The sequence below is a fragment of the Euprymna scolopes genome, chromosome 14 (genome assembly GCF_053919585.1).
Source record: "Euprymna scolopes isolate OS-2025 chromosome 14, ASM5391958v1, whole genome shotgun sequence".
NCBI classification, from domain to species: domain Eukaryota; kingdom Metazoa; phylum Mollusca; class Cephalopoda; order Sepiida; family Sepiolidae; genus Euprymna; species Euprymna scolopes.
Genome location: NC_136495.1, coordinates 113,919,550 through 113,932,795, shown reverse-complemented (window position 1 = coordinate 113,932,795; position 13,246 = coordinate 113,919,550). Strand labels below are relative to the sequence as shown.

Sequence of the window (13,246 nt, the reverse complement as noted above, 5' to 3'; positions counted from 1 at the left end):
AGTGTGCTGAGTTCAAATCTGAAGTTAGTTTTATTCTGTAAGCTACAAATTTTATGCAATCTTTGATTTTTATTAAAAAAGAAAAAAAAAACAGGAACTTCTTCAGAGTGCGGAGCAGGCCGAATAGCTGAGGAAATGTTCGGATATACGATCTTATGTCTGTTTTTCTTGTCCACACCCGCTGTGTTTACCATGCAGAAGTAGCAATCAGTTACATGGTTGGTGGGTTCTCGCCAAATCATTGGAACTCCAAAAGGCAGACCATTGCGTTTTCCTTTGGTCCAGTTTCGGAGCATTTCCTCACAATTGTGGAACACAACATGAGGAGCCCATTGCTTGTCTTGGTCACCAAGATGAACTTCAAAATAGGTTCGCTTCACAAACAAGGATTTGTTACGTCTCTGATGATGGAGTGTGTAGCAACCACAGATGTAACAGAAGGCATCAGGCTTGTTTCTACAGTGATGTCTCGATGAGGAAGCCATGTTTGATCTGGAAAAAAGAAGGCAGATAAAAATATTAGAATCTATATATGTATATAATCTCAAAATGCTTAGATTTGGGTTACGTAAGTTCATATTTAGACTATTCCATCTATCTCAAATTGCATGAAAACTAGAGCTTATGGAGAAAAACTAATTTCAGATTTGAAATCAGCGCCTAAAAATCCTGCAGAATCAGTTAAAAAGTCAAATGCAACAGAAAGTTAAAAAAATAGTGTTCCCCAGTGTTATTGTTATCAGATGAAAGAATGAAAGTTGTTATTCAAATAATCTCCAATAAAGGAGGTAACTGTGACATTACTTATTGCAACGTGATGTATATTTTTGTGTGTTTATATTATCCCAAATTTGTATGTGAAATAATACTAAATTTTCAACGATTTTGATCAGATGAAAAATGTAGAGAAGTTTATCTAAAATGTTTTTTTTTTTTTTTATTGTTTTGTTTCATTTTTGCCAGGCCATAGTTTTTCCGGACATTATGATGAATATTTTGGTATGAACACTGATACGGAAGCTTTGAATTATCTCACTATCTCCAATTATATGTTGCATAAACTCTATCCATTTGTTATAACTATTGGTGAGGTGAGTGAAAAGTATTTGTTTTTGAATATTTTGATATAACAGAATTTGCATTGTCTTTCTTTGGGCTGAATGGATATTTATAGTTCAGTCCCTTTTTATTTTTTTCATGTGTTTTGTTTACTTATAGTGATGTGATTCTTATTGTGAAAACGGTATAGAATGAAGTTGTTTAATTAAACTACAACGTGTCCTACTTTAAATTTTGTTATCTTCAATTTGTCACTGCTTGAGTTCTTAGTATCCTGGTGCTACCAGATCAGGCTGTCTGAAGATGTTGACTTTCCGACCTAAAATACACTAACCATTGATGCTATGTTATTTTATTTTTCCTTTGCAAAACTCAATCATTTTCTGCAAAACCAAAAACGAAAACAACAATTTTTCTTCTATAAAACAACCAAACGAAATACCATGAATAAATATTTGAAGATTTAAAGAATTTGAGGCATAAAAACTTTTACCAAAGCTTGATTAGCATTAAATAACCACAAGAGTTGATATGCCATAAAACCAACCAACCAACCAACCAACCAACCATTTTTTTTTTTTTTTAGTTTATTGTAAGAGTTATCGGAGGGTACACTTTATTTCTTTTCACAATCTAACTTGTGCTGTATTGTTTTCTACTCACTATTTCTAACTGTCTCCCTCTCCTCATCTTTTTTATAATTCTCATGTAGTTCTCCTTCTCTTGCACCAAATCTTCTATTTCTTTTACTTGTCAATGTCATCATCCATTTACTGAGGAATTCTTAATCTTACACTCAACAAACATAGATCAATGAAAGTAAACAATATAAAATCCTTTCTTTTGTTTCGAATTTATAAGAAAGGAACCTAAAGTCCTTTTCTTTGGTTTTGAGTTGGTAATTTTGGTTAAACCTGTGAAAGAAATAGATACTTCTAGAAATGCTAAGCAGATTTGCTGGTCAAAAAAAAAAAAACAAATGACATGAAGTGTGCCATCCTCAATAAAGATAACTAGCAGAACCCATGGAAATTCCATGGTATTTGAAAATTTTTAAAACACATTATAAATAAAATTAACAAAAAATAAAATAAAACAAATAATGACAAATTTAAAACAATTCTTTAGCTTTTTTAACCTTTTTAAAAGCTAAAAAGAATTGATTTAAAAAATTTAGATGTTTTTTTTTTCAATAAAAATTCAACACACAACACATTTTATTTTATTTTTGTTTTTCTGAATAATTTTTTAATATAAATTATAAAGGGACAGATGTCAATTCACTTGCACATTTTTTTTTAATTTTAAAAAGAAACTATAATAAAAAAAAAACTTCGTCTTTTCTCAACATGACTTTTTTAAATTATAAAATAAAATAATTATAAAATAAAATAATTATAAAATAAAATAATTATAAAATAAAATAGCCCATTTGAAACTGTAAACAGACAGCTATGTTTTTTTAGTCTTTTTTATTTTTAATTTTTTGGAAATGGTTTTAATGATTTTTTTAACTATTAAAGAGTGACTACAAAAGGAGGTAATTTGTTTCTCATTAATTAATATTTGCGATGATGTTTTTTGTGACACTGGACGTACGGAAAAGTAAATTAATATTTAGATTGTACGTAACAATAAGAAGAAACATCTGCATAGCCACTTGAAGAAAATTACAAACTTTTGTATGTAATGACTGTGAAGAACATTTACACGAGGGTAATCGTTCAAATCGTTTAAACGATGTACATCATAAAAACACCTCATCTCAAAAACATTGTCAAATTGGGTTATAGTCAGCTAACCTACTTCCTAACTTCCTGCGTGGCTGCTACCAAATGCAGTGGCAAGGCAAATCAGTTTCTTCACTTTTTCTTTCATACTTATGTCTCTCCTCTGCATGTACTCTTTTTATTATGCTTTTGTGATCATTCTTTTTTTTTATTTAATGATCATTAAAAAGTTTTTTGGGTCTTGATTTAATTAAGAGTTATTAAAATTATTTTTATTCATTTATTTCTTTTAGAATTATAGAAAATACTTTTTGTGCTCTTTATTTTTTTAAAGAATTAAAAAAAAAATCTTTTAAAATTATTTTGGGAATATTATGTATTGGATACATTTTTTTATAATGTTTGAAATTTTGGTATTTTGATTTCATAATTTTATTTTTATACTTTCATAAACATATTTATTATATAAATTCAAATAAAAACTTTTATTTTAAAATTAAAAAAAAATATATATTTCATAAACATATTTCTTATAAAATTTCAAATAAAATAACTTATTTTTTTACTTTTATTATTAAAAGTGCAAATAAAGACTAATTGTGTTATTTTTATTTGTATAATGTTGTTAATTTTTATTGTATATTTTTCAATAATGTTCTTTTATATTTTATTTTAATAAATTGCTTCACAATAGAAATACTGAAAAACAATAAAAGTGAGGGAACTGATTTGCCTTGTCACCATTGTGAATTATTTTGAATTTGTTAATTTTGAATTCTATTTTCTTAAAGCTTAAGTATTTTGTGCCTATCAGGCACCGTTATAAATTGAAGTTTCAAATAAATTAGCAGAAAATTTCTTTAAATATACATCAGGTAAAAATGGGTATCTACATCAAAATAGAATAAAATTTTTGTTAAAAATAACAATCAGTTTTATTGTATTTTTGCCGATATGCCATAGATATCAGCAGAAATCCCGTAAAGTTAAAGGAAGTAAGTCCATCTGTCATTTAACTGAATAATAAGCGGATTGGCAAAATACAAAATATGAAAACTATACAGACAATTGCATTGTAACCATAAGAATCATTCGTATAACCATTTGAAGAAAATTGTGGTGCTTATTAAGATAGGCGACAAATTGATTTTTTAAACATGTTGTTTTAAGCAAAACCAATATTACGTACTTATGTAATGTTTTGACCCTTTAGCTGTGATCATAGCATAGTATCTGTGTTAACTGCGGCAGGCATGGGAAAGGGTCAAAATATTATTAATTGATTTGAGCGACGGTGGGTCGCTGGATCGATTATGATTAGAAAAATAAACAATTAGATCAGGAAAAAGTGATTGACAACTGAAATAATAATATCGCTACAAAGAAAAATTGAAAATAGAAAATAGATGTAAACATGATTTTTGGTTTGGTTAAACAACTAAATTGAGGTTACATCAGCTGTTGGTCTGAGACACGTAATGAGATGTCGATTTGGGGAGATTCTAGGCGGTCGTTAGCTGAACATCAGAGAGAAAAGATGACTCAATGGGAGTTAGTCTCTCCATGATGCAGGGAGTAGCGTTTTCTCAGGCAGCCAAGATGTGAAGACATTGTAAGCTCTGAAGGTGCCGGCTGGATCATGAAAATGTTTGTATATGATTCAGGTATGTGTTGTATTATTTACATTTGTTAAAAAGAAATGTTTGTCTACAACTGTTTTGATACGTCCGCGTCAATCGTTTCCTGTTAGAACTGTTGCATAAATGTTAAAATATACACACTAGACGATCAACTAAAAGATACGACGTATATACATACACGCATTTACACATACATGAATATACAGATAAAATATAAACCTCACTATTCAACATGTACATCATTATGGAACATATTCATATACACACACAACATAACGCTTAGTTGTCATGCCAAAAATTGTAATATATCCCAAAATTACAAAAATTCATAGAATAGAATGTTATTTATAGTTAATAGTAATTTTTGCAGAAAATTGGGTAAAATTGCATTTTTCTTGGATGTTATAAATAATAAAACATGCCATAAAACAAAACAACCAAAGGATTGATATACTATAAAACAAAACCAGTCTACACACAAGGGACATAACCTGGAACGAATATTTTAGATTCATGGCATCAATATTTGTTGTCTATAGCGACAGACTTGTTTTTTACTAAAAACACAATAGCAGTTGTTATACTCGGTGAATTTTCATAATTTTTGGATGTATTACTATTTTTGACATGACAATTACGTATGTAATATTGTTTTTGCTTAAAATGATATATTTAAAAAATTGATTTGTCGACTATATCTTAACAAGCGTGAAAATTTCAGACTTTTCCTATGTCATGCTTGTGAAGGTAAATCATGTAAATGAGGTACATCATTATAACACCTCGTATCAAAAATATTGTCAAATTGTAATTTATTTTGAATTTTTTAATTTTATTTTTATTTTTTTATTTTTATTTTTTTTTGATGCTTGTCATATATTAAAAAAGTAAAGAAAAATCCGTATAATATACGTACCCATATTGGAAAGAAAATATTGTATTCCAAAAATCACGTAACTTGATAAATTAGTTCTATTTTTAAAAATAAGAAAATCAAATTTTATGGATAATCAAGGAGCGACTGTCTCATGATTCCATCTTGAAAACAATCTCAAAAACCAAGGGAGATAATTAAAACTTGCAAGATTTTTGTTGCAATGCTTACAAATGTCCATTAATCTGTTTACATGATTTTTGGAATATCATATATTTTTTTCCATCATGGATACGTACATCATTGAGATATAAGGGTGAATTCTGGACAAATACCTTTTTTTATTAAATTAAAAGTTGAAATTTTTTGGTGCTCATACTATATAGGTCACAATATTATACACAGTAAATGTTGTTTGAATTCAACCTCATCTAATTTCCAGATACAAAGAGAGAAACGTTGGTGCTTATATAGTATTGCGCATGAGTGAAAAATTGCAGTTTCAAATAAATTAATTTGAAAACTTTTTGATATACCTACGTATCAGGCAGAAATAAGTATCTATACAAAAAATTAGGAAACATTATTGAATAAAATTTCAATTAAAAATAAAAATCAGTTCTATCATATTTTGTTGGTAAGAGAGAAAAATCACATAAAAGCAAGGGGAGATAAGTCAGTCTATCATTTAACCAAGAAATAATGAATGAGGGTTCAGCAAAATACAAAAACTGATTTTTATCCTTAATTAAAATTCTACTCAATAATTTTTCCTAATTTTGGGTGAAGATACTTATTTTTGCATGGCAAGTAGGTATATAAAATAATTTTTACTTGGAATGCGATTTTCACCTGTGCCTCATACTGTATAAGCACCCTTTTTTTTTTTTTTTTTTTTTTCAGAACAACTTTTTCTAATTTGAATAAAATATTTGTTTTCTTCTGTTTCTTGTAGGAAGTTTCAGGGATGCCTGCTCTTTGTCGTCCAGTGGAAGATGGAGGAAATGGATTTGATTATCGGTTAGCTATGGCCGTCCCGGATATGTGGATAAAAGTAACAATTTATTTAATTTATTTTTAAGCTACAGTATTGCCATTATTTACATTCCTTGTCTTTCTGTTATATATCAGATGTTGGGTATGTCAACTACTTTTAAATAATGGTTATTTCCCTGTGGTTGTATGTCTAAATTGCTCAAGAATTAGCTGTCTGGCAGGGTTAGAAGGTCAGAGAACTGAATAAAGACAAGAGAAAATAGATGAGGAATGATGCCATCAATGGAGGGCAGAAGAGAATTGCTAAATTAGTTAGGGAAGAGTGTCAGAAATATGCATGAAGATGGGCTCGTAAACCAAAATAAGCAAGACTCTCGTTCTCTTTTTATCATCCAGTTCATTGTCTGGTGCTATCAGATCAGGCTGTCGGAAGATACTGGCCTCCTAACCTAAGATGCACCCAACGACATTGATATTATTGTTTTTTTTTACTTTCCTTTTGCAAAACTCAATCATATTCTGCAAAAACAAAAACAACGATTTTCCTCTACAAAACAATCAAACTAAAGACCATGAATAAATGTTTGAAGATATTAAAAATAACTTGGAGCGTGAAAACCTTTTTTCTACAAAATTACTAGATTTAGCATTAATAACCCCAAAATGGTTGATATGCCATAAAACAAAACGACCAAACTAAACTCTGTGAAGGAATTTGAAGAACTTGAAGCATAAAACCTTTTCCCAGACTATAAAATTTTGCATTAAATAACCTGAAAAGGATTGATATACTATAAAACAACCAAACCAAACCAACTACTTTAAATAATGGTTATTTCCATGTGGTTGTACTTCTAATTGTTTAAGGATAAGCTATCTGGCAGGGTTAGAAAGTCAGATTAGCAAAAACATGAACTGAATAAAGAAAAGAGAAATCAGATGAGCAATGATATCATCGGGGAAGCGGGAAGAGAACTACTAAATCAGTTAGGGAGATAGTCAAAAACATGTATGAAGAAGAGCTCTTTACACCATAATAAGTAAGATTCTCTTATTCTCTTCCCCTCACTGTCGATTGTATGTGGGGGCCCTCACTAAAGGATCATATTGAAGTTGTTATTCATTTCAAAGTATACACAAATAAACAATAACTTTTATAAGTGTACATAAATGAGCAATATAACTGAACATTCTCGATTTGAAATGGAACACATACATCAAATCTGTTGCCAAGATTGCTGGAAAAATGATTGGATCACTCTACCACCCGAGTAACTATTTTAGTGCCGATGCAATCCTTTATCTGTATAAAAGTCAGGTAGCCCTAAAATGGAGTACTGTTGCTATAGCTGGACAGAAGCTGCTCTGTATGCCATGTCCTGTCTTGATAGAGTTCAAAACCATCTTTGAAACCTAGTAGGTGATGCCCTTTTCTCTTCCCTGCAACCTCTCCGCACAGAAGAGACACTGCGAGCTTGACTCTGGTCTATCATTATTTTCATGGCAAGTGTTTGACTGAACTCAAATCTATGATCTCTCCTTGCCAAACTTTCACAAAAAAACACTCGACTAGCTACAATCACTATATATGATTTCCTCCACTGTATCTGTGCCTAAATCTAAACACAAATTTCATAAACAAAACTTTTTTCCCCAGAACTCCCTGCTTGTGAAACACTGTTCTACTGGTCTGCTTCCCAATTGAATACAATATGGTAGCCTTCAAATCCATTGTAAACAAGTTCTTGTTTGAGCCATCCCCACAAATAATCAAATTCTACCCAATTTATACCATTAACAATTACTACACTACAATCTTACACTCATTAACCCTTATCCTTAAGTGGTCTCTGGGCCTTGGTAAATGGTGACTCCCAAGTAAAAAAAAAGAAAAAGAAAAAAAAAGATTAATATTTAGATTCTATGGACTATAGTTCTCATCTTGAGTGCTATTTAATTCATGGGATTAGCACGTTCTTGTTCCCTCAGCTATAAATAAATACAATAAAGGGTCCCATTTGAAATTCCGTGCACATTTCCGAGTTCAGCAGAAATATTCCCGAGTTCAACAGGATACACCTGAAAATCAGAGGTTACACTGACCAAAACGCTGATATGACACTCAAGATGAGAACAGTCGTCCAAATAATCCAAATAATAGTAATAACCTCATCTTAAAAATTCAGAAATATAGGGTGGCCCACTTAAAAATAGCCTAGAAAATGTAGAGAAGAGGAACATTCTTTTATTGTTTAAATTACCTGTAGCATTGAATAAATTACATGTAGCATTGTTTAAATTACATGTAGCATTGAATAAATTACCTGTAGCATTGAATAAATTACCTGTAGCATTGAATAAATTACATGTAGCATTGTTTAAATTACCTGTAGCATTGAATAAATTACATGTAGCATTGAATAAATTACATGTAGCATTGAATAAATTACATGTAGCATTGAATAAATTACATGTATCATTGAATAAATTACCTGTGGCATTGAATAAATTACCTGTGGCATTGAATAAATTACATGTAGCATTGAATAAATTACCTGTGGCATTGAATAAATTACCTGTGGCATTGACTAAATTACCTGTGGCATTGACTAAATTACCTGTGGCATTGAATAAATTACCTGTGGCATTGACTAAATTACCTGTGGCATTGACTAAATTACCTGTGGCATTGAATAAATTACATGTAGCATTGAATAAATTACATGTAGCATTGTTTAAATTACATGTAGCATTGAATAAATTACATGTAGCATTGAATAAATTACCTGTAGCATTGAATAAATTACATGTGGCATTGAATAAATTACCTGTGGCATTGAATAAATTACCTGTGGCATTGAATAAATTACCTGTGGCATTGAATAAATTACCTGTGGCATTGAATAAATTACATGTAGCATTGAATAAATTACATGTAGCATTGTTTAAATTACCTGTAGCATTGAATAAATTACCTGTAGCATTGAATAAATTACCTGTAGCATTGTTTAAATGACCTGTAGCATTGAATAAATTACCTGTAGCATTGAATAAATTACCTGTAGCATTATAAAAAATGCTGGAAGTGCTCCCCGTTGACATCTATGCATTTCTGGGCACATTTAACACCATTTGCAGATACTGCCTGTAGATCTTCTCTGGTGATTCTCCTGATAACGTTGGTAATGTTCTCCTTTAGTTAGTCTAGATTGTGAGGATTATTTGCATAAACTTTTTGTTTTAAAGTCCCCAAAAGATAAGAATCACATGATGACAAGTCCAGGGTATGTGGTGGTTATAACCCTTTGCTTATTGTTCTCTCTTCCGTAAACATGTCATGAACTCGTGTCAGTGACCTGTGAGATGTGTGACATGTAGCGCCATCTTGTTGGAAAAAAAATTGCATTTTGTCTTGTGGTGTCAGTTGGTCATTAAGAGAAAGATTAGTGAGATCGGGCTACTTAAAAAAATTCATTAGAGAAAGACTATAGAAAAATTGAGCTATTTTTAAGTGGGCCACCCTGTTTAACAACTTAAGAAAGCTGTAGGGTACTTTGGCAAAAACGAACCAAATAGCTTTATCAGCGAATAATCTTGAATTCATATCTTCTTTGCAGTGTTGAGAAATAAACAGAAAATTTCTGCTTTTGTTCTTAGCTTTTGAAAACTACATTGGATGAAAATTGGAACATGGGCCACATTGTTCATACGCTGACAAATACGCGGTATGGAGAGAAAGTAATTGCTTATACTGAAAGCCATGACCAGGCTCTTGTTGGTGACAAGACAATTGCGTTTTGGCTGATGGACAAGGAGATGTACACATCTATGTCCATTTTCTCTCCACCCAGCTTGATTATTGATAGAGGAATAGCCCTACATAAAATGCTGCGACTTTTGACCTTTGCTCTTGGTGGACAAGGTTACCTTAATTTTATGGGTGAGTAGTCATCAAGGTGTCTTTTGTTTTTTCTTAATATTTGTTTTTTTTGATATTGCACAACTATTTGCATTGTATATCTGTTTGGTATTTCCAATTTTTTTGCGGAGTGCATGTGTGTATATATATATATATATATATATATATATGTATGTGTGTTTGTATTTTATTTCAGGTTAAATATATTCAAAGATAAAAAAAAAACAATAAATTTAATTAGGTTTATATAAGAGTGCTCAATAATACATAGAGCAAGACATACATTTTTATCTATATATTAGTACCGTAGTACCTTTAACGTACGTATGTATATACATATGTAATGTGTGTCATGGTTTCCAGATTATAAGTTATAGGATCCGGAGATACTATTAAAAAGGAGGTTAGAAGGTGATAACATACTACGAACATTAAATTAGTACATAGATATGCTAATCTAATGTTTGTAATGTTTGTAATATTTTATCACTTTCTACCCTCTTTTTTAATAAATAGGATCTCCTGATCACTGAAGACGCAATGTAAAAATAAAAATTTGAAAAAAAAAAAAAACATGATGCTTTCGGACTATATGTGAAACTAAAATATACCTTCTTGGTCTTCTGGCTAGGATCCAAGGGTAGTATCTGTTCTGTCTAAAGATGATATAATGATACTGTGGGGTTTCCATTAGCACCGGATGTCCATACGATGGAAATATATCACAGACTCATATAAGGATATTGGAGATAAACCATAATAACCAAATATACTCTGACACTACATTAACCAGATTACTTAGATAAATACTTTTACAGTTTTAACAAAAGGGCTACAATAATATCGCGGGGTATCAATTTATGCTGAACGTCTACTCAGCTGAATGTTGGTTTGACTCGGCAGCAACATATTACATATGAAAGATGCTGCTGTGGAATTTCCACGGGTCCTGCTAGTTTATATAAACATTTTTAAAATAGATTATATAAATAAATAAATAAAAAAGTATGTGTGTGTGTGTATATATATATATCTATCTCACCATCATTATCATCAAACAAAATCTAAAGGACAGATCGATCCCTACTGGAAGCTGGCAGACCCTCAGTTGTGACCGTGACAAGTGGAGAATGATGGTTCACAGGAAGTCGTCTTCGGACACGAAGGACAGCACATGATGAGATATATATATAAAATATATATGCCGATTAAGCTAAACTGAATATTCCGCGTTTCATCCACTCTAGGACTCTTCAGGCTTATGCGCGAATTTTGTGGTTGTCTGTCGTTTTTATATAACTAACTTCCTGGACGTCATGTTAAATTTAGATAAAAACACATATGAACCCTATTTAAAAGATAACGCTGCTCCAATATACGTAAACCCTAAGTCGAACCACCCACCATCAATTATAAAACAGATTCCTAACTCGATTGTAAGTAGACTCAGCAATAACTCAGGTGATGAAAATGCATTTAATAGGTCAACCAATATCTATGAAACAGCTCTGAAAAATAGTGAATACAAAAATATCAATATCAAATATAAGCAACAAAACACCAATAACTATAATAAAATTAAAAATAGAAGAAAAAGAACTATAATTTGGTATACGACTCCATACAATCAAATGTTAAAAACAAAACTTGGCAAGAAATTTCTAGATCTCATTGAAAAACACTTTCCCGCAACCAACCCCTTACACAAGATTTTCAATAAAAATACCTTAAAGTTATCCTACAGCTGTTGCGAAAATTTAGAGATGATAATTAAAGCACATGATAACAAAATATTAAATAAAAACAATGTAAACAACAACAAAATAAACAATAAAAAAAGTGGACACCATGACAAAAATAAAACTAACACTAGCAGAAATAATAATAATAATAATAATAATAATAAACTAACCCCGGACAACAACAACCATACTAGAAATAAAAATAAAAATACTAATAACGAACAAGATAAATGCAACTGTAGACACCACACACTTTGCCCACTTCAAAATAAATGTCTAACCAAAAGCGTAGTTTACCAGGCCACAATATTTGCGAAAGAAAACCCGAATAACAAGAAATATTATGTAGGTATGACTTCCTTAGATTTCCAAACTCGATATTATGACCACAAAAGTACATTCAACAATAAAAAGCCCCGTATGAAAACAACGCTAGCAAATAAATACTGGGAACTCAAGGAAAACAGACATTCGCCGGTAGTCGAATGGAAAATAATAAGACAAGCTACCACGTGTAGGGACCTAGACGACCCATGTAGATTATGCATTCATGAAAAATTTGCTATTCTGTACTTTAAAGAACCCCAACATCTATTAGACTGTAGAAGAGAAATAGCGAACAATTGTGTTCACAGAATAAAATTTACTCTAGGATAGCGATACAAAATAAGTTTAAAACTAACAAAAACAATAGAAAATAAACAAATAAATAAATTAAATAAAGATGAATATACATAAACTATCACACACACATATATATGTATATATATATATATATATAGATATATATACAAGCAAACAGTTAATAAAACATGTTAAAAAACACTTTGAAATGAGTTAAAAACATATTTAATCTGAAAAGGAAACACTAGATAAGTGGATAGTCCTTAATCCGCGGAGTTTCGAAGAAATACTTTCCTTCTCATCAGAAGGTAGGAATTAGCAAAATGCGGGATCGGATTTTGCATGCAAAAGTATTTGATGAAACAACAAGTAAGTCAAAGATCTTACTTGAAAGCAAAAAATGTGAAGCAGAGGGAATATGGTGAAGAAAAAGGTGATTACACATGAATGGATAGTCTGGTGGAAGATAAATAACACTTGTCTAGCTTATCAGTTTCCTCCACTCACTGTCTGTGCCTAAATCTAAACGCAAATTCCATGAACAAAGCTTCTTTCCTAGAACTGTCTCGCTGACCTGCTTTTCAGCTCTCCGATATGGTTGTCTTAAAGTTCAATGTTCTGGTTGAGCTGCTCTCCTAAATAATGCATTTCTACCACTAACT

The 13,246-nt window shown here is 30.9% G+C and overlaps 1 protein-coding gene across 1 annotated transcript in view; it reads left to right on the top strand.

Moving 5' to 3' along the window:
• LOC145293227 (1,4-alpha-glucan-branching enzyme-like) overlaps positions 1 to 13,246 on the top strand; it is a 136,825-nt gene that overhangs the window by 110,330 nt on the left and 13,249 nt on the right. Inside the window, exons 10-12 of the mRNA XM_080139773.1 lie at positions 964 to 1,091; positions 6,259 to 6,357; positions 9,957 to 10,239. Coding sequence (XP_079995899.1) covers positions 964 to 1,091; positions 6,259 to 6,357; positions 9,957 to 10,239 — 510 coding nt within the window. The remainder of the gene's footprint in view (positions 1 to 963; positions 1,092 to 6,258; positions 6,358 to 9,956; positions 10,240 to 13,246) is intronic.